This window comes from Dromaius novaehollandiae, chromosome 1 (assembly GCF_036370855.1).
Source record: "Dromaius novaehollandiae isolate bDroNov1 chromosome 1, bDroNov1.hap1, whole genome shotgun sequence".
Taxonomy (NCBI): Eukaryota; Metazoa; Chordata; class Aves; order Casuariiformes; family Dromaiidae; genus Dromaius; species Dromaius novaehollandiae.
Window position 1 is genome coordinate 1,732,487 of NC_088098.1, and position 20,998 is coordinate 1,753,484.

Here is a 20,998-nt window from a genome sequence, read left to right on the forward strand (position 1 = left end):
CCCCCCTCCCACGGCTGCCACCCCCTAGCTGGGGGGATGCCGGAGCCCCGCATCCCGCCCCCCCCCCTCCCCCGGCTCCGGGCAGGATTAACCCCCGCGCAGCCGAGCCCCCCCGCGGCGGCCGGTGGCGATCTTGGGGCTAATCGCTTCATCCAGGGGCTAAAACACAGGGATGAGCTGGGAAAACTGCATTTTCCCGGGGGGCCGCTGCTCCTCTCCGTGGGGGCCCCGTCCGCACGCGGTCCCACTCCTGCCCCTTTCCCCGAGGAGACTTGGGGTACCGATGGATGGATTTTATGCTTTTTATTTCGCATTAAACATTTCTCCGAAGGCTTTAAGGAGATGGGCTGCAGAATAGCTCCCTTATCCCCCCGCACAGGGGGAGCGGCGCATTTTCTCCATCACTCTGCGATTTTGCGTCTTCTATAGGGAAATTCCCCCCCTCTGATCCCAGGGCTGTAGGTCCCTCGGTTGTAACGGGGGGGGGGAGGATCTCAGCTCAGCTGCCCAAAGAGCCCAGCTCAGCACTGGGCACCCCTTTCCCCCCCGCCCCGCGGTCAGAAACGCAGGGAGCAGGGATAAGGGGCAAATCCCGGGAGCCGCCGCGGCCTCTCCGTGAGACGCATCAGAGCCGGGGGCACCGGGGTGGGCTCTTGCCTGCAAACGCTTTGCAGACGAGATCCCCCCCCCCACACTTTAAATCCCCCTTAAATTTTGGCTTTTTACCTATGTGTATATATATTTTAATACCTATATCTACATCGCTATGGTTTTAATGCCTTAACGGCAGGCTGAAAGGGACCAAGGTGGTGTTTTCGTGCCCCCGAAGCCAGAGGCGCACGGACGGCACCGGCTCTGCGGGCGATAGAAGTGAAAAAAACCGGTGCCTGAAATCGGCGCAAGTCTACGCGCACCGGGGCTGGAGCGGAGACGCGGTTTCTGCGCCGGTGGGCGAGCGGGGCTGCGCGGAGGGGGATTTGCTCTGCGGGGCGATGCGCGCTGCGGCCAAGGCGAGCGGGGGCAGCTGCTCCCTGCCCCCCCCCCCAGGACCCCGCGGTAGCGAGAGCCCCCGGGGCAAAGCCGCTCAGAGCAGCCCTGTAAGTGACTGCTCTTCTCTTCTCTTCTCTTCTCTTCTCTTCTCTTCTCTTCTCTTCTCTTCTCTTCTCTTCTCTTCTCTTCTCTTCTCTTCTCTTCTCTTCTCTTCTCTTCTCTTCTCTTCTCTCTTCCTTTCACCTAGGATACTCTTTCTTTATCTCCCTCTCTTTCTCTTCTGTTTTCTCTCTTTTACCTCTCTCTCTTTCTTTCCTTCCTTCTTTCTTTTCTTCCTTCCTTTTCCTTCTTTCCTTCCTGCCTTCTTTCCTTCCTTCTTTTTCCTTCTTTCCTTCCTTTCCTTTTGTTTCTATCCTTTTCTTTCTTTCTCTCTTCTATCTCTCTTTCTTTTACCTCTTTCTCTCCTCTTTCTCTCTTTCTTTCTCTCTTCTATCTCTTTATCTTTCTCTCTCTCTTTTGCGTCTTTCTTTCCGCTCTTTCTCTCTCTCTCTCTCTTCTCTCTCTCTCTTTCTTTCACCTCTTTCTTTCCTCTCTTCCTCTCTCTTTTCTCTCTATCTCTTTCTCTCTCTTTTCTCTCTCTCTCTCTCTCTCTCTCTCCTCTCTCTGTCTCTCTCTTTCTTTCACCTCCCTCCCTCCAGGCCGCCCTCAAGCCCCTGGAGCCCGCCGCCCAGCTCCTCGCCCACCGCCGACCTGTTGCCGGGCGGCGCGGCGCGGTGCGGCTCGGGCGGGCGGGCGGGCGGGCGGCGGGGCCGGGCGGCGGCGCGGTGCGGGCGGGCGCCGGGGCCGCTAGGGGATGCCCTGGCTCAAGGCAGCGGCCGCGGGCGGGCGGCGGCGGCGGCCAATGAGCGCGGCGCTGCCGAGCGCCCCGGTTCCGCCGCGCGCCCATTGGCTGCGAGCGCCGCGGCGGCTCCTGCTGCGCGCCGGGAGGCGCTGCAGGGCGCCCGCGCTTCGCTCCGCGCGCGTCCGCGCCCGCGCGTGGGCGCATCCGGGCCGCCCCCCCCCCCCCCCGGCTGCGAGCTGCCCCTCTACTGGCCCAGCACTGGGGGGGGGGGGGGGACCAAAAAACTCCCAACCCCCCCAAATCTGCAATTTCCAAACGTTGCTCTGCGCCCATCTCCAAAAAAGCTCAAAACACCCCAAAAAACACCTTTATGCGACTCTAAGGCCACCGGCCTCGCACGGCGGGACGCGGCCGCGCTTCTCGCCGAAGCCTCCTGCACCTGCTCGGCGCCGCCCCGGCCGCGGCCCGGCTCCCTCCCCGCCGCTCTGCCGCGGCCCCTGCTGCTGCGCCGCCTCGGCGGGCAAACGCGGCCCCGCGCAGCCAGCGAGGCCCCTCGCGGAGCTTCGCGGCCAGCGGGAAAACTTTTTTCCCCCTTAAAAAAAAAAAAAAAAAAGGAAGGGAAGGGAGGCAGAGTTAGGGGTGAAAAAAAAAAAAGTAGTTGGGTTTGGAGGGGGTCGCGGCGCGGCCCGCGGGGGCAGCGCGGAGGCGCCGCGCCGGTCCCCTCCTCGGCCGCGGCCAGGCTCCGCCTCCGCCGTGCTTATGACACTGGAACCTCCTTAAGTTGCGTCTCGCCACAGCTGTCTGTAAGCACTGAGCCGGCTGGCGCCATCCTGCTCCTTTCAGAAAGAATGCCTTCCCTGTAAAAAAAAAAAAAAAAAAAAAAAGAAAAAAAAAGAAAAAAAGAAATAGGGAGAGCGAGCGAGCACAATCTGATCTGATCAAGCACTTTCAGCTTCATCCCTCCTGGGTCACATACTGCTTCTCCACCAAGGTTTGTGCTGAATTTCTTTAGCAACTTGTCTTTCTTTCTGTCTCTCTCCCCCCCCCCCCCCGCCTTTTCCTTGCAAAAGCTCGCTCCTTCCCTTCACCCCCACCCTCTTCTTTATTGCTTTATTCCCCCCTCCTCTCTTTTTTATTTTTTTTCCCACCCTTCTTCCCCCTTTCCCGGTTGCATAATAATTAATGAGCAACCCAAGTGGCTCTGGGCTCCCAAGCAGCGAGCGGCACAAGTTCTCACCGGCTTAAGCCGCTGGAGCTTCTCAGGTGCAAATTGAGCAAAATAAACAAATAAACAACGACCGAAGGAGGGAAAAAAAAAAGGGAAAATAAAAGAGAGACGGCGGCCGGAGCGCGCTTAGAGCCGCTCGGTTTCCCTCCCTCGCTGCGAGCCGGGAGGGGAGAGAGCGAAAGAGAAAGAGGCGCCGGGAGAGGTGGGTCCCGGCGGAGCGGCGCTCCCGGGATCGCTGCCGAGCCGTGGGATGGGTCTGCTCCTGCCTAAAAAGTCAGGTGCTAAAGTTCAGCGCTCCTCAACCACGTTTCTCTCCGTCTCTCTCTCTCTCTCGGCTCCTTCCCTTTCCTCTTTCTCGTTACAGGTGATCAAAGAAGAGAAACAGCTGCAGAAGAGCGGAAGATACCGAGGGGATCTCGCTTCGTAGAGATTTTTTCCCCCTGAGTTTGTTTGTTTTCCCTCCTATTTTTTCCTTTTTTAATTATTTTGCTTTTTTTTTCATTTTCTCCTTTTTTTTGGAATCGATCGTTTCTCAGCCCCTTCCAACTGCAACCAAACCAAAACAGAAACAACCCTCGAGCTCGCCGGGCTTTTTTTTTCCCCCGTTTTTGTTGTTGTTGTTGTCACCCCCCCCCCCCGCACCCCCTGCACCGGCTCCGCGCCGTGCCCCCCTCCGCTCGCAAGCCCTGCGCGCCCCGCCGAGGAGGAGGAGGAGGAGGAGGAGGAGGACGAAGGGCAGCGAGCTCGGAAGATGGAGGTCTCGGCGGAGCAGCCGCGGTGGGTGAGCCACCACCACCCGGCCGTGCTCAACGGGCAGCACCCGGACTCGCACCACCCGCCGCTCGGCCATACCTACATGGACCCCGCGCAGTACCCGCTCGCCGAGGAGGTGGATGTACTTTTTAACATCGACGGCCAAGGCAACCCCGTGCCCCCCTACTACGGCAACTCCGTGCGCGCCACCGTGCAGCGATACCCCGCGGCCCACCACGGTGAGTGCGCGCCGCCGCCGCGCAGCCTCCGCCGCCGCGCAGCCTCCGCGGGGTCCGCGGCCCGGCCCGGCCCGGCGGGACCCCCAGCCCCGCAGCCCCGCAGCCCCCCGCAGCCGCCGGGGGAGACCCCTGACGGCGGGGAACTACGTCACGGGCGAATTTTGGGGTTGGCTTCTTGGAAATAAATCAAAATCCAGGCCGGCTCGCTCTTTTTCTTCCTTCCTTCCTTCCTCCCTTCCTTTCTTTCTTTTTCTCTTTCTTCCTTCCTTCCCGTCTTCCTTCCTTCCTCTTTCTTTTCTCTTTTCTTTCCTTTCCTTTTCTTTTCTTTCCTTTCCCTTCCTTTTCTTTTCTTTTTCTTGTCTTGTCTGTCTTTCTGTCTCTCTTCTTTCATTCTCTCTCTTTCTCTCCTTTTTTCTTTCATTCTTTCTCTTTCTCTCTCTCTCCTTTTTTTCTTTCATTATCGCTCCTTTCTCTCCTTTTCTTTCATTCTGTCTTTCTATCTCTCTCTCCTTTTTTTCTTTCATTCTCTTTCTCTGTCTCTCTGTCTCTCTTCCTTTCATCTTTCTTTCTCTTTCTCTGTTTCTCTTAGTTTCTTTTTTTTTTAATAGGTTAAAGTTAGGGTGCTCGTATTGTGTTTCGTTCCTGCGCGGTTAGGTGGTCTCGGACACAAGGTGCAGAGCAGGGGAGGGAGGACGACCCTGTCCTCACGCTTGGGATATTCAATTAGCGCTCAGCGCGTTGGGCTCGGTGTGAAAGTTTTGCACTCAGGGCCGCACTATGGCGTGTATTAAAAAAAATAAATAAAAGAGAGAAAAAAGCCCGTAGTGTGACTAGGTATCAGACCTGTTGGGTTTTCCTATGGGTCCCTCAGGAATGTAGCGATCCAGAGTGTGGATTTTGTTCCCGGGTCACAGCTGATGCTGGCTGGTTTTTAGAGAGGAGGCAGAAGAGCTGGGGCTGCGGAGGCCCGAGCCGGCCAGGGCTGGGGCTCCGGTGCCGTCTTGCACCGAGAATCAGGGCGGTTCAGTAGCTATCGCTGGAGTTTGCCCGTATCGATAAAAACAGGGAAAAGAAAAAAAAAGAGAGAGGAACGAATCAGCAGCTCCTGATTTCCTAAGTGACGGCTGTAGTGGTGATTGGAAAAAGCCGGAGGTTTGACAGGGAAATCACCCCAAAATGAAGGAGGCTCCCCGGGACGAGCGAGCGGCCGCTGCCGCCGAGCCGGGCGGCGGGGGCTGCTCAGACCGCAGCTACTTGTTGAGCGAGAGTCCCGGCACCGGGCTCTGCTCAGGAGCTGCCTTGCCAGTCCCTTTAAAACAATTATTCCGAAGGATCAGCAGCCTTTGTCCTTTCTCCCTTTTGTTTTCTTTTCTTTCTTTCTTTTTCCTTTTTTTCAATATATCAGCAGAAAGTGGAAATGCGGTCTCTCTGATCTAGCCTGAATATTATTTACTATGCTACTTCCTGGATAAGATAATGAATCTTGACCCTTTCTATTCGTATAACCCACCTTCCCTTCCTTTAGAGCAGTTACTTTCAGTATTGTTCACGAGTGTCTACAATGGTGAAAACTAGCATAGGTGCTTGGGGATTTTATATACGCACCCGAGCTCGCATACGGCCATGCATGTAGGTACTGCACCATCTCTCCAGCTATCTGCACCTCTATAGATCTGTGCTTGCACCTCTGCCTCTGCAGATCTATCTCTAAATACGCATATCAGGATGCCTACAAGCGTGAAGGATCTCTGGATGTCAATATGCTGCCAGGGCTTTAGTAGTAGGCGCAAACTTGCTCTCCAGTTGAGTAACTGTGTTTTTCAGCGTATAGCAATTTGTTAAATTTGCTGTGGATTTGGGCAGGCTTTTTTTTGGTTTTGTTTTTTTGGTAAGGGCAGCGATTATTTTAAAATAATAGGTATGATTCCTTAAGAGCACTTATAACCATAGGCAAAAAGGTTTGTCTGCGTAAATCTTGTGTCTGCTTGCAAAGCCCAGCTCTGTCTTTCAAAACTCAAGCGAAGCATCCCTGGGGATAGGAAGGGATGGAGAGTTTCTTTTGGGGCAGTTGGTACCCCGTGAATGTGCTGTATTACTCAGAGAAAGCTGCCTAAAAGTGCAGCCTCATGGAAGGAAAAAAAGACCAACCGTGGCGGTTTGCAAAGTAGGTCTGCGAGAAAGGTTGTTGCCCCGTTTCTGGGTATCTCCTGGTCCCCTTCGTTTGGCCGGAATATTCCCAGGGTCTGTAGCCCACGGCTGCTTTCGGGTGCGGACTGGGAAATTATTTTCAAGCTAAAAAAATAATTTCCGCACTGGGGCAATTTCACGCAGGATTTTCGCTTAAAAATCCGCCCGTAAGGGAAAAAAAACCGAAGCGGGGCCGGCCAAATCCCCCCTCCGGGGCTGCCAGCCCGGGGTTCCCCGAGCCCCAGCCCGGCCACCAGCCCTGCCCGCTCTCAGCGGGTCGGGGCGGCCGCTTCGGGACAGTCAAGCTTTTATATTTATATTTTTATTTTTAAAAGCAGGGCGATGAGGTGCAATTCTGGTTGCTCCTCCAGCTGTGCCCTTTGGAAAGGGGGGGGGGGGGGAGAAGGGGTTCAACCCCCCTCAGCCGCAAGCCGGGCTCGCAGGGGTTGCAAAGCACGGCCCAGGGAGTGTAACCCGCTTTTTCTCTCTTTTTTTTTTCCTTTCTTTTTTCTTTTTTTTGCTTCTGCTTTCTCGGAGCAGGGAGCCAGGTGTGCCGCCCGCCGCTGCTGCACGGCTCGCTGCCCTGGCTGGACGGGAGCAAGGCGCTGGGCAGCCACCACGGCGCGTCCCCCTGGAACCTCAGCCCCTTCTCCAAGACCTCCATCCACCACGGCTCGCCGGGACCCCTCTCCGTCTACCCGCCCGCTTCCTCCTCCACTTTATCCGCCGGCCACTCCAGCCCGCACCTTTTCACCTTCCCACCGACCCCTCCCAAAGACGTGTCCCCGGACCCGTCCATCTCCACGCCCGGCTCCACCGGCTCCACCCGGCAGGACGAGAAGGAGTGCATCAAATACCAGGTGTCCCTGGCCGACACCATGAAGCTGGAGTCGTCCCACTCGCGGAGCAGCATGGCCTCTTTAGGAGGAGCCACCTCCTCCGCTCACCACCCCATCACCACCTACCCCCCGTACGTCCCAGAATACGGCTCCGGACTTTTCCCCCCCAGCAGCCTCCTGGGAGGATCTCCCACGGGCTTCGGGTGCAAGTCGCGGCCGAAAGCACGCTCAAGCACAGGTAGGGTTTCGGGCTGCCTCGTGCCCGTTGCCGGGGAGGGCAGGGCAGGCGGGAAGGCGAGGCGGGGGGCGGCGGGGCAGCGGCGCATCCTGCGCCCCTCTCCGCGGGGGGATGCGCCAGACACACGTGCGACCAAGGCAGCGCCGCAGCCCCGGGCGGCTGCGGGAGGCTTTTCCCCCGGTCCGGGGTGGGGAAACGGGGGGGAACGGTGTCCCGTCCACGGGCCGCCCCGCGCGAAGCCCCTCCGCGCTGCAGCCGGGAGGCCGGAGCGGGCGGTGCTGCCGCGGGGGTCGCGGCCGTGCGGCGCAGCAGCTCCGGCTGCCCGGGGTTGCGCGGTGCGCGCCTGGGGCTTGTGTCTGCAGCGAGTGCGAGTGTGTGAGGCTGTGTGTGTGTGTTGTGCACACGCGTGTGTGTGCATATCCGTGTGTGCATATCCGTGTGTGCATATATGTGTGTGCATATACGTGTGTGCATATACGTGTGTGCATATCCGTGTGTGCAGAGGAAAGGGCGATTAGTCAAAACTCTCTCCCTCTTTCTTTTTCTCTCTCTCTCTTTTTTTTTTTTTTTCCGTGGAGGCTGCTGCAGGGTTGCCTGGCATGAATGAGATCAGTTTTCAGGGTTTTTCCAGGGTGACATTTACTCTGTCTGTCTGCGCAGGGACTGTCTCTATTTAGCTGATATGTTTGAGCTAATCCAATTATTTTCAGACTGCTGCACGCGACAGTTGCATTGTTTATCCAGCGCCAGGAACTTTAATAGAGTCCGGATGCGGTTAGAGTGACAAAAAAACCCAGACCTGTATGTTTTGTACATGAAAGCAGGGGAGAGAGAGAGAGAGAGGGAGATGGAGGGGAACAAAAGAGAGGGACAGACACTCCAACAGCCCCCGAGCGCCCGGTTTCAGCGCAGGGGAACGAACCGGCCGCGGGATAACCGGCGGCAGCGGCTCCCCGCTCCGCGGGTGCGCAGCGGGGCCGCGGGTGCGGAGCGCGGCCGCGGCAGCGCAGCCCCCGCTGCGCGGTGCCCCCCGGCTGCGCCCGATTTTCAAACCGTCTCACTCCCCCCCCCCCTTCCCCTCTCGCTTGTTTTCCTTTCGCCACTTTCTGTTACTTTACCTTCTAGAAAGACATCTGCGGTTTGCGATAAACCAACCCCAGGAGCAACACCTATTTTTTTTTTCTCGAGTCGATTTTAGCAAGCTGGGAAGCGCGCAGACAAAGTGTGTGCGGGGGGGATGGGGTTCGCCGAAGGGATGGAAGAAAAGGAGGGAGCGGGGGTGTTTTTCCAGGACCAAAGAGGGAGAAACGGCTGCAAAAAGCGTTTTTTTGCGGAGGGGCGGAGGAGAGAGGGGTTTAGCGCAAAGGCTCTGGAGAAACGGTTGCCGTTTGTGGTTAGAGCGCGGATGCCTCTCGTTCGAGTGCGCTGCCGGACCGAAATGCAGCCGAGGGGAGCGGGGAGGCAGCTCGGGGCTGTGAGCTGTGCTCCGGCCAGCCTCGGCTTTCCGCTGCTCTCAGAGAGGCTGGATGTATCTTGAAGAGCAATAAAAAAACCCCTCAAACCCTTCACAGCACTTGGGGAGAAGGCTGAGAAGGGGCAGGTTTCCCCCTGAGCAGAGCACCTATCGTGATAATCGTGACATGACGGGGCAAAGCGCATCCTGTCGGGCGCTTCCCTTCTCGGAGCCTGGGAGCTGCTGGGTTTTGTGGGGGTTGGATGGGTGGCCAGTCCTGGCTGGGGGAGGACAGCAGGCTGCTGTATAGGAGGAGAGGAAGGAGCTGAAGCAGGGCTCAGGCTGCCCCCAGGCTCTTTGGGACCCCCAAGTACCCGGGGATGGACGGCCAGGCTGCACGCGCGGTGGCGAGGAGAGCGGGGCCGGTTTGGTTGGTGTCTGCAGCCCCTAGGGCTCGCTGGGGAAGGTTTAATGCAGAGCTGAATCAATAGTGGATATTGGAGGAGTATTGACTGCGGCGGGGATGGTGTTGTGGTCATTGGTCCCTGATTATCTTTGGGGGCCTTCATGTGGTTTGCCCCGAGTCCAAAGAAAAGCCCCCCCGGCTCATCCACCTCCGCGGATGGGGTCACAGGACGATGCTTGAAGAGTGGCTTTGGGGCCTACAAAGAGGACCAGGGACTTATTCCTTGGTATCCATCTGTCCCTGGGGTCCTTTTCAGGCTGGTTGGGTCTGATTTGGGGGTAGAAAGCAGCACCTTGGCTTGCCTGGGAGCCTGCCGAGGCTCACCTGGCCCGCGCAGTGAGATGGGAACAGGAGCCGGGCTCCAGAGGGGACAAGGAAGCTCTTGACATTGCAGAAGTGCCTTCAGGAGCACTGCTAGCCCCTCATCTTCTTCCCCCTCCTGAGTAAGGCCCTTTTGGGAGAGGTGAGAGCAGATCCAAAGCCTCAGCGTCTCCAGGGCATCCCTCAAGCTGGCATGGGCTTTTCATGAGGGTTGTCATCGTCACTGTCCCTGCTGGGCCACAGGCCAGATGCTGCCTGCTGGGAGAGACCGAGGGTGGTGCTGGGGAGAGAGACAGGATCAGGCCCTGCCTGGGCTGACTCTCCTCTACCTAGGCCCGGGACGTGGCTCAGCTGCGGCCTTGGACATGAACGGGGAGCAGGATGGAGCTTCAAGCGGCTGGGTCTGGCGTGGATGGGTCTGTTGGATGGTTTGGGAGGAGGGAGCTTTTTCCAGGCTGGGGGAGCAGCTGGAAAAGCCTTTCCAGCCCTTTTCACCTCTGCTTTCCCTAAGTGAACTATGCGCTCTCTTGTTTCCAGAAGGCAGGGAGTGTGTAAACTGCGGGGCTACCTCAACCCCTCTGTGGAGAAGAGACGGCACCGGGCACTATTTGTGTAACGCCTGTGGACTCTATCACAAAATGAATGGGCAGAACCGGCCCCTGATCAAACCCAAGAGAAGGCTGGTGAGTGACTTCTTTTTCTCTTTTTTTCCTTTTCCTTCTTCCTCAACTTTCGCTCCTTGCCCTCAGCCCAGGATGGAGAAGGGAGGCTCATCCCACCCAGAAATCTCATCCTGCCATGGCAGAGAGGCAGGGGGGTGCTGCCCGCAGGGACGCTTGCAGCTGCTGTGGGTCTCAGTAATCTTGAAAAACTGCAAAACCAGCAAAAAATAAAGGTCCGGCCCTTATTAGGGCTTCTTGCGAAACAGAACGGAGCTTTCTTACAGGTCGCTATGGGGCAGAGGCCTCAGCGCAGGTCTGTCGGGAGGTAGAGTCGTGGCTCGAGGCACGTAGCCCTTGGGGAGAAGGGCAAAGTTATTCCCTCCAAGTGACCAAGGAGATTTCGGGAGAGCAGGATTTCTCAAAGGCTTCCCATACGTCTTCCCTCTGCTCCCAAAGTTGCCATCCGCCTTGGACGGCGGTGGTTTGGAAAGGCGTTTTGGGGAGAGGGCTGGCTGCTGCCACATCAACCTTTTGGGCATCAATCAGGCCTTGGTCCTGCAAAGACCTGGCCTGAGGATCCCGTTGGCGTTTGAACGTGGTGGGGTCATTTGTGCCGGAGCAATGCGGGGTGTCAAAATCTGGTGTTCCTGCACGGTAGGAGCTTGCCACCCGCTCCCAATCGGTGTGGACACGGCCAGAAGGTAGCGGATGGCAATATCCGTGAGTAATCCCGGTGCGAGGACCGGCGAGCGTGTCGTGTTGAGCGCGTGCCTCGGACCACCCAAGCTGGGGGACAGCAAAGTGCACATATAACTATCTGAAATAATAGCTCCAGACCTTGCGACTGTAACATATACAGGCAATACGTTACAGCATCCCCAGCGATTGCTTTATGGATTTCCCTGGAAGCCACAAAAAGATCTGGAAGCTGCGGGCACGGCTAACAAATACGTTGAAGCCTATTTGGCAAATAATCAGGCAAACCACAAGGGGAAAAATAAATCAAGCGGGGGAAAAAATATGTTCCCTGCCTGGGAAGTTATTGAATGTTTAGAATCGAGGCAGGTTTAGTTTCATTATGATTAAAAAGGCTGAAAGGCTCCCGGGTGCTGCTTAAAACGCGAGGAAAAAGCGGGCGTCTGCTCTGCACGGGGTTTCTGAGCTAGCAGGGTGAACGGGCCGTCCCTCGCTGCTCGGTCCCCGCGGGGATGCTTCGGTGGCACCGTGCGTTCGTCTCCAGCTCAAGGTCAAGGCGTTGGTGGCTTCGGTCGGGCAACTCTCAGACATGTATTTAGCTCTCCCCCCCCGCGAAAGGCCTGCAAAATTGGGCTGGTTTCTTCGCCCTAGGAGGCTTTTGCAGCACGAGGCTGCGCGTAGCCCGGGCAGGGTTATGGCACCGGGGGCAGCGGTGGCTTTTTTGGGCCGTGCGCGTTTGGGAGAGGTGCAAGGTCTCTCCGCCCCCCTAAATCTCCCACACACGAAGCGCAACGCAAGGCAGAGCGTCCCCGCGCCTTACCCTGCACTTTTCCCTTATAAGAAAATGTTGATCTTGCTTAACTCGGGCTCGTCTTTCATAGCCTTATTAGAAAAAAGGAAAAGCTTTCTAGGGAGGGAAGTGAGGCTTGGGATTTTTAATTTTTGGGCAGTTCTTTCTTCTCCTCCTCCCCCTGGCCCTACTGTCTTAAACACACATGGTTTTCTTTTCTTTTTCTTTTTTTTTTTTTCCTCGTTCTCTCTTTATGTGTAAAGTTAACTTCCTAGGAAAAAGCTGCCGGATATCTGAGCCCTGGAGATAACTCATAAACAACAGCTCCGTTTCCCCAACCCAAACACACAGGAGCTTGAGCATATCCAAACAAGCAAAGGGGGAGGCAGGATAGGAAAGCGGCTGGGAACGGGGGGAGAGCTTTCAAACTGCGCCTGATGGAACCACAAAAGAATGTCCCGAGTCACCCTGAGCCCGGCACATGCGAAAGGGAATAAATAAATAAATGCATTTTAAAAGGTCATTCTTAAAAAAAAAAAAAAAAGAGGCAAAGAAGCAAAGGCAGATCTTGTCTTGCAAAACCATCCCTATCCTGGGCCTTTTGGTTAAAAGTCTAAGTTATTAAAAGTTCCCGTCCTTTGCATACAGCCTCTGCTAAATAGGAACTTTTCATTTTTCTGTTTTTTTTTTTCAGTAGTGTCTGGGGAAAAAAAAAAGAAAGGAAAAAGGTTTCTAACTCTATCTGCGTCTATATTCATTTCTTTTGCTAACCTTCTCAAAAAAAAACCCCCAGAAGGCAACAGAGCTGGGACTGTGTTTGCATTTCTTTGTGCATGTGTGTATATACATATGTATATGGAGATCTGTGTACATGTGTGGCTTGACTTGCTCTCTCCAGACGCTGGGGAGGAGAGGGGCCGGGGAAGGCGGCAGACGTACGCGTACGTGGGGTGGGCAGCCCGGGCACGCGCCTCGCTCGCCACCACGGGCTTCCTGCGCGACCTTGGGCTAGTTCTGCAGGCTCCCGTCCCAGGCGCGATGAAACTAATGACAGGCCTGCGATGGGCTGGGGAGAGGAGGACAATAAATCCCCAGATCCTCCCTAAATTCGTTGGGCGCCTTTGCCAACGCTCCCTTTACAGGAGATGGAGCGAGCCTCCATTTCCAGGGGATGCTGCGGATGCAGGAGACCGGCCCGGGTCGGGGGGACCGAGCCGATGTGCCCCACTTGCAAGGTCCCACATCCCATCCTCGTTCCTGCAGCTGCAAGCGGCCGCTTTGTCGCTGTCATTATGGAGACTGGGATAAAACCTTCCTTTTTTAAAAATTTTCTCCCTTTTCTTGCCTATGTGGATCCAAAAGTCTCCATTTCCATGTCCAGCCGTGCTATTTTTAGGAGGATTATAGCCAGCTTCTCAGAAGGCCATATGCAGATTTATGTACGCTCAGGCTAATTTTAGGAAGCTGTCACTTGTAGCTTTTTGGACAGCCCGTGTAAATCTGGACTCTGCAGACATCCCCCCGCTAAGCATCTTTATCAGCACTCGGTTCCTCCTTCCACATTTTTCTCAATTCCGCCTTTTGATCCATGTCGATGTTTTGGGCACGTGCTGAAGGTTGCCTTCTCCCTCATGTGCAACTAGGTCATGGGGTCTGCTCCTACAGATGGCATTAAGCACCTGATAAGTGATCTCCTTACTTGTGTGGTCAGGATTGGGCTGGTGACTAGTGGCAGTGAATAGGATTTTTTTTTTACAATAACGTTATTATTCATTGTTTCCTGCCCACTACCAGTGTCTGCAGTAGCAACTGGTACATCATGAGAGGTACGGTCTGTGACCAGAAGAGCCCAGGGTTTAAAACACTCTGCTAACAACTCCAAGGTTTCGTAGGCAAAATACGGCAGATGGAAAAGCAGTCCGTTGACGTTGCAGTTTATTCTTTTGGGAAGTGTTAGTAGGTGAGAATTTCTTTAAAATCCCGAGAAAGTAGCAAGATGGTGACTAGGCGTGTCTTTCAGATACGTTTGCCGTGTGAGAAGTTATGGTGAGCACGTTGCACAAACCCTAAATATCTTCAAAGGGGATGTTTCCCCTGTGTGGGCTGAGTCAAATATCACTGGTTTTCAGAAATTTCCTTAGGCTTGATTCTGGGTCTGATAAGGGCAAATCTGCCACCGAGAGACTCGATCCGGGCTCTGCTTCTCTCCTGAGCCACCCGCCGTGGTCTGTGGCAGCCAGGGACGCAGACAACTGCAGACCCCCCCTCCACCAGCCTGGGGCCGGGCTGAGATCATGGCTCTGCAGACGCTTAGGTCCATGCTTCGCTGGAGCACGTGGGTTGTCCCACTGATCGATTTTGCTGAGGTCGCTGGCACCCATGAGCCATGTTGAGGCCCTTTTTCATCTCTTTCTCAAAGAGAACTCCCCCCCCCCCCACCCGGTGCAGCCCTTGCCTCCCCTCTGCCTTGAACCGTACTGGGTGGGCAGGTGGCGTAACTCCCGCATGTGGTCAGCAGAAGTCAACCGAGGTCCTCCTTGAGCTTGAGATCAGCTCGTTTCAGCTTGGTTTATGCCGTCTCATGGTCAGGCAAAGCTCCCTTTGATTTTGAGGCTCTCCAGAGTCCCCCCAAGTTGGTGGGATTCGTCCCGCTGGTTTTGAGGTCTGGCCCCTCCTTGGCCGGGCCAGTGCCGCACCGTTGACACAAAGCCGGTGGCCCATGGTCACAGCTGAGGGCTCTCTGCTGCCTCTTCCTCCAGTGTCCATGCAATCAGCTGTTGAGAGCCCCTTGCTATTAGATCAGGCTTGCTGCGATGTTTCTTAATGCTTGTGGGCATCATATTATTTATTTTTTAGACAGTCCTTTTTGTCTAATTAAAAAAAGAAAAAAAATCCTCCTCTATCTAAAACAAAACCAACCCGTCCTCTCTCCACCTACGCTGCATTCAATTATGATTAAAATTGCAACATGACCTAACAAGAGTTGGTATTAAAGCTAGAGCTGTGCCAGTGTCCATGTTTGCATTTTGGGTTTGTTGTACGGGATCCAAAGATGCAGTGTTTTTTTTAATGTTGGATGCGCTACAATGTGCGGCTGTGCAGGGTGAGGGGTAAATTTGAAACAGTAATAGCACAAAAGAGAGCATTAAAGGCTCAGTTCTGCAAGGTGCCAAGCATTGCTATGATCTGGCAAATCGCTTAAGCACATGTTTTAACTTTAAGCACATGAGCAGTCCCATTGAAAGCAATGCATCAGGATGAAATCAGAGCTCTGGGACTATATCATGTTGATGAAGAAGAGATAGGACTGGGATCTAAAGGTCTTTTTTAAGAGCTGTAGGCACTCGCACACGTGCAAACATGCATACACATTCATCTAAAAGCCTGCAATCTCCTTTTCCTCCTTCAGCGGCAGAAGGACAATTTGTTTGCCACAATTACAGTTTTTAAATGATAAACACAAATTCATGCATGTAAAAGAGAAATGACTTTGCTAAACTTGGCCTCGCTAAATTGTTATCGCAGCTAACAAAAAAGGTCCTTTGTACACCTTGACACATATACTTTTTCTGTTCTTCCCCTTCTGTGAAATGGTAAGTTCTTATTTCGGGCTCATTACCCGTCCTTAAATAAACATGAAGGTTTAGGCTGTCAGAGGGTGTAATTAGAAAGTCGGGATTCGCACTCTTTGCCACAACGCTATTTCCGATCTGGAACCCCCTGTGCTTTCAAGCCGAGCTGCTTACGGGACTGGGCCTCGCTTGCGGTCAGACCCAAGGTGCAGCTGCCCACCAAACGCCGCGCGGGTCTCATCCCGCGCCCGTTGAAGCCGGCGTGAGTCATGCCGTTGACTCCGGCAATTGTTGGTTCAGGCCCTCGCTGCAGAATTAGACCCCTGGGGGGGTCAGAGGGAATTAAGATGGAAAGACATGTTGGCAATTAAATAATATTTTTCCCTCTGGAATGGGTTGTGCCAGCGCTGCTAATTTTGATGAGTTCTATCAGAGGTTTAGCACTTACTTTTTAGGATGCCCTTTGGCACCTGATTCAGTTCGTATATAATTTGGGATTAAAGTACCTCAGGGATTTTTTTCAGAATTGCTATTTGTTCTCACAAGCCAGTTTCTGGAGGCCTCTGCTGATGTGTGTCAGTCTTACACAGTTGCTGTTTTCTTTCTCAGCAATTTTGCTGATTGCATCTTTTTAACGCTGGCACTTTTCTCTCCCTCTCTTTCTCCCCCTCCACCCCGTGTCTCCCTGCTCCTTCCCGCAGTCTGCAGCTAGAAGGGCGGGCACATCCTGCGCGAACTGTCAGACCACCACCACCACCCTGTGGAGGAGAAATGCCAACGGCGATCCCGTCTGTAACGCCTGCGGGCTCTACTACAAGCTGCACAATGTAAGTGTGACGCTAATGCTCCACAGCGGGGCCTCTGCTCCAGGGGCCGATGGTCCAAACGCTCCCTGACGTCAGGAATTGCGGTCCTCGACGGTGCCCAGACCTCCCTTTGGGGAGCTTGAGGGTCTGAGCGACGTGCTGGCATCAGGAACCGTTCTCTCGGGCAAGCGTAGCCGATCCGATTGGGGAAGTTATAAAACAGGAGCGGCCAAGGGTTATGTTAGAGCTCTCCCATGCCTGAGCCCAGAAAGGAGGGGTGGATCAACACAGGGAGATATTATCCACCGCTGATTGGACTCAGTGCATTGGAAAAGACAACATGCCGCCTTGCAAACTGATATCCCTCCTATGCACAGCTTGGTTCCTCCAGCAAATAAGAACTCTGGAAAAAAGCAAAATGTGCCAGCAACTATTTAGATCTTTCTTGGGTTTGTGGCTGTCTTTGTCCCATCCCTCCACCAGTCCCCAAAGATGATTTATTTAGGTCTCCTGTTTGCCCTCGTTGACGCAAGCTGTTCCTAAACCAGAGAGGACTTGATTTAGTTAGCGGCTTGTAGAGTCTGCTCAACCTGTGATGTGAATTTTAAAGCATCTGTCATGGAAGGGAAGGAGAAATGAAATGAAATGGTTGGCAGATTTAATCTAATATCTCCATGCAAAGCCAGCTTGCAGGAACCAGGGATATGTGCCCTAGGGAAAAAGCTAAAGGGATCTCAAAAGTGTTCTACTGAATAATACTGGTAATAAAGGAGTCTTAAGGCTACTCCTGCTACTCTCATTCCGTATGTGGCATTAGAATAATTATTATGTAAGAAGGAAAAGACTTTCAATTCCTTTGCTTTGATACCACTTCTTTTTTTTCTAGTGGTCATTTGCTTTGTGTTTGACTTAGAAATCTCAGGCTATGTTTTGCCCTCATGTCCACCCACGCAAACACATCAAAGACGGATCGGGTTTCATGGGGCAGCCAACCCTTGTGATGTCTCAGTTCCTTCCATTTGTTATTTCAGGCACTGTGGTTTCTTGGGATGAGCAAATGAGTTTGGATCAAGTAGGAAAGAAAATGCAAGCAGACTAATTTTTCACCTGTTTCACGGCAGCCATCTCTCCTGGAAAAAAAGGAAAATTTGTTTACCCATTAGTGGGCAGGTGTCTCAGCACATTTTGGGTCCTATGTAGCAAGAAAAGCTGCCATCAAATTCTCAGTCTGATCACTGAAAACACAGGAGATGGACCAGGCACCGGGAGTGAAAGCTCTCAAAATATCTTAAGAAAATATTCTCCTTTTGCTATTTCCATGGCAAGGAAGGAGCAAAGTCAGCCAGCTTTATAGCGAGAAGATGTGCTTATGCTGTGTTTCATTTTGGCCTTGCAGTCACCAGACGTAGGGGTCAAATCATGGGACCTGGGACACTTACGGTACGGACACCTGTATCGAAGCTGCTCCCCTTGCCCCCTAGCACCATCCATGGAAGGAAATAGGCTTTTCTCAGGTGCCGTTTGTTGGACCTGGTGGAGACGTCTGTGTTTGGAGGAGATGATTTGCACTTTTGAAGAGTCTACTGCTCTCCATGCCTGCGAACGGAGGCAGGGTGATAAACTGAGATGTAAATAACTATACTGTAGACCTTTGACTTTAGGAATCCCCCCTAAGGTGTCTAGACTGGTGTCTGAATTTTTGAGTTCTTCTCCAGAAATGAGCCTGTGAAAGCACCCATCATTAATCTCTCCTCCCTTTTTCTTTTTTTTGCAATAATGTCGTGAACCTGGTTGACCTGAATCAACCCCGGATCCACTGTTTAGGGAAGCTCAGATCCAGCTGTAAAATTTGTGACATGGATTGGGCCTTGAGCAGATTGGAACCATTTTCATATTCATTAAAAACACAGTCAGCTGCTGAAAAGCTCAGCACAGCTACTTACCAAAGTCAAGTAGCATCTTGCCTCATGAGCAACTCCATTGATGGGACCTACTTAAATGAAACCCCTAGAGGACTGAGATATGTGCACAGCAATATGACTGAGTAAGGATATTAGATTCTGGCTATGAACAGGTAGATCTTTTTTTTTTTTATTTTTCCCAGTAGATGATGCTTAGTTATCACTCTGGCGAGAAATGGGCAATGTCACTGCATTAGCCCTTGAAAATACCACCCTTGGCTCTAAAGATCCATGATGGCAAAGGATTACAGCATTTTTCTGCCACCCAAATTACTTCAGTCTGTGACTGTGAAGGCCAGGTTATATTTCAGAAGCAAAATATAAGTGCATTTTTTTGTGACTGGTAGTAAGGCAGCAGTGGTAGCTTTACCAAGGTGCCTTCCCTCTTTGACTACCAGGCTGGGAGGCAGGAACTACCCAGCTGTGTTAACCATGTTGTGGACGGCACAAACACAACCCTTTACTCAGCTCAGGGTAGGGAGGAAGTCTGGTGATTGCACGTGGACAAGTTTCCTTGACTGGTGCAAACTGGTACTGTCCTATTTCAGTGCAATATCTGTTTATATAGGCTGAGATCTTGCTCCTTTTGTGTATCCAAATCTGCACCGATTCAGAGTCAAGAGGTATGTCAGAAAAACATACATTGCTAAGGCTCATCAAGCATGTCTCTTCCAAGCAGCCCAATCCGCAAAGGGTTTGCGTCAGTGCCAGCTGAAGGCCTTTGGCTACTTGGAAGATGCCTTCACTCTGTTTTGTGTGGTGTTGTAGGATGCAGTAGATCAGATACAGGAAATTCCTGGCTGCCTTTTTATCTCCCCCATTTTGTTTTTACTTTGGGTTTAATGGATGCTATTTGGACCTTCACATTGTTAGAGTATTTTAATGGGTTGATCTGAAGATGAAGCTTGCCTGGTTTTTAAGGAATGATAGCAGGGCTGAGTCCTACTTATCAATGAAAAGGGAATAATACCAACGCTATTTCTTTCTTGGGGTTTGTTTTCATATTGATTTCCACAGCTGAAGCAAACCCACTTGTCAGTAGGATGTAAGTGATAATCATAATAGTCTTGGGGTGCATTTCGGCTTTTAGTGAAGCTGCTGGCATTTTTCTCACTGACTTCAGCAAGAGCAAGCTACATTAATACCAGTATTAATAATAACTAATATTTCACATTGATACGGTGCCTTTCATCCTGTGGCATCCCAGAGTGCTTTCTAAGATACAGCCACTCTGGAAGATTAACCCAACATTATAATGACTATGTCTAAAGGATAAATCTGCTTCAGTGACAGGACCTTATTGAGGTCAATGGCAGAATCGCATTGTCTTCAATCAGAGCAAGATCAGACCTATAATGTATAAAACTATCCCGTGGACTTGATCTGTTGAGTATGAGGCTCTTGTCCTTGTCATTTTAGTACTTCTTAGAAATGGGATAAGCCTTCACTCATTTCAGAGATGGGTGGATGCGTGGAAGGGCCTGTACCTTGCTGGAGGTGCGCAGCGGATTGGCCTATACCCATAGAAATGTGAGAGCTGCTATTGCTTTAGTAAAAGCCCTCAGAAATGGCCTTTATATCATAATAACCAAAGGCAGGGCTATGTGTCCCAAGATCAGAACAGTTGTTTTTTCTTGCCTATGATAAAACAAAGAGCATAATTCCTAGCCAGACTGCCCATAATTAATTGGCTCCATATGAAATTAATGAATTTCATATACGTGTGTTGGGCTGGTTTAATTTTAATGTAGCATGTGTTTGTCATTTTTATTGCAATGAATTTTCATGGAAAAGGGCTTCCCTCTGGCTCTCTTGTTTATGTACCCCAGAAGCAGAGATAGGTTCATCACTTCAATGTTTTGGGGAGCACATCAATTTTGCCGGGACTGTTCTTTAAAGTCAATGGAAGGCAAAATTTTTTCCGGCTTGCTGCTATGATTGTGCTGGTCTTTGCTATTGCTATTTGCCTTAGTTCCTATCTATTTGGTTCTTGCGACCAGGAGCTGTACCAGGAGTGTGAGAGCACATATACCAGAATGACGTAACAGCTCAGATGGCATCTCTGACCCCAACTGCAGGGCTGGCCTTTGCTTTTCTGCCATCCTGAGCAAAACTGATATTCCCATCCTTCAGGTTCACATGAAACTCTGGCTGGGAGCAATGGCTCCTCTGTGATCGTGCAGCACTTGGGAGATGTTGCTCTGGGGACCCGGGCAGCATCCGGTAGTCTTGATCGCAAAGCTGCTGGCCGGGGGCTGGGGGGTGGTTTGTGCCGATGGCATAAATACTGCTGCCCTGTGACAGTCACTTGGGGCTGCCTCGTGAATGTTGAACCTGAGGGACACGTCACTGCTGGCTCGCTTAAAACGGGCCAGGCAGAGCTTTCCCATTAGCAGCCTCGGCCAGTGTTGTCAGCGGCTTAGCACTTAAGGGGCTTCCTTGTGTGTGTGCCCAGTTCTCTCCGTTAGCACAGGAAGCCGGGGAGAAGGGTGATATTGTATTTAAGGCCCATGACATTTGAGGTTTTTCCCTGCTGCTGCCCCAGGGTTCCTGTTGGTCTGCACATGGGCGGGCATCCTCCTTCCCACCTCTCGTGGTCTGCAAGCCGGGCTGCTCCCTCTTTGCATGCAGTTAGAGTCAGCCTCTCATTTGCCCCTTTTTAGGATGAGATGAAGTTTCTTGTCACTGCTGGCATGGAGAGCCCAGGGTCAGTACTGCTGACTGAGATGATGATATCTGGGTTGCCTGAACTGGAGCAGCCGAATCTGTTTCCTCCTCTTGCCGTGGCTCTGTCCCTGTGTGTAACAGTGAGCTATTGTATCCCAGCCTCCCTGGGGAGAGAAAGCAGTGAATGATCCCTCTGCTGTGGTGGGAAGCACCAAGCACTGGGTTATAAGTGAGAAGCTAAACTTTGCTGTGATCTTAAAAAAGAGAGTGCTTTGTCCCTTCTGTTCAC

At 52.7% G+C, this 20,998-nt stretch overlaps 1 protein-coding gene and 1 long non-coding RNA gene across 5 annotated transcripts in view; one reads left to right on the forward strand and one right to left on the reverse strand.

Moving 5' to 3' along the window:
• GATA3 (GATA binding protein 3) overlaps positions 1-20,998 on the forward strand; it is a 28,065-nt gene that overhangs the window by 4,439 nt on the left and 2,628 nt on the right. The window contains exons 1-5 of one of the 4 annotated variants that reach the window (XM_064501085.1): positions 2,676-2,822; positions 3,424-4,051; positions 6,779-7,315; positions 10,093-10,238; positions 15,977-16,102. In XM_064501085.1, coding sequence (XP_064357155.1) covers positions 3,811-4,051; positions 6,779-7,315; positions 10,093-10,238; positions 15,977-16,102 — 1,050 coding nt within the window. In that variant the 5' untranslated portion in view covers positions 2,676-2,822; positions 3,424-3,810. Of the gene's footprint in view, positions 1-2,675; positions 2,823-3,184; positions 3,262-3,423; positions 4,052-6,778; positions 7,316-10,092; positions 10,239-15,976; positions 16,103-20,998 lie in introns of those variants that run through there. The other 3 variants (XM_064501275.1, XM_064501206.1, XM_064501148.1) reach the window with 3 other exon arrangements.
• Positions 2,185-3,205, reverse strand: LOC135324651 (uncharacterized). Its single transcript, XR_010385952.1, has 2 exons — positions 3,069-3,205; positions 2,185-2,688 (listed from the first exon to the last, which is right to left on the reverse strand). It is a non-coding gene; the product is annotated as an uncharacterized LOC135324651 (long non-coding RNA).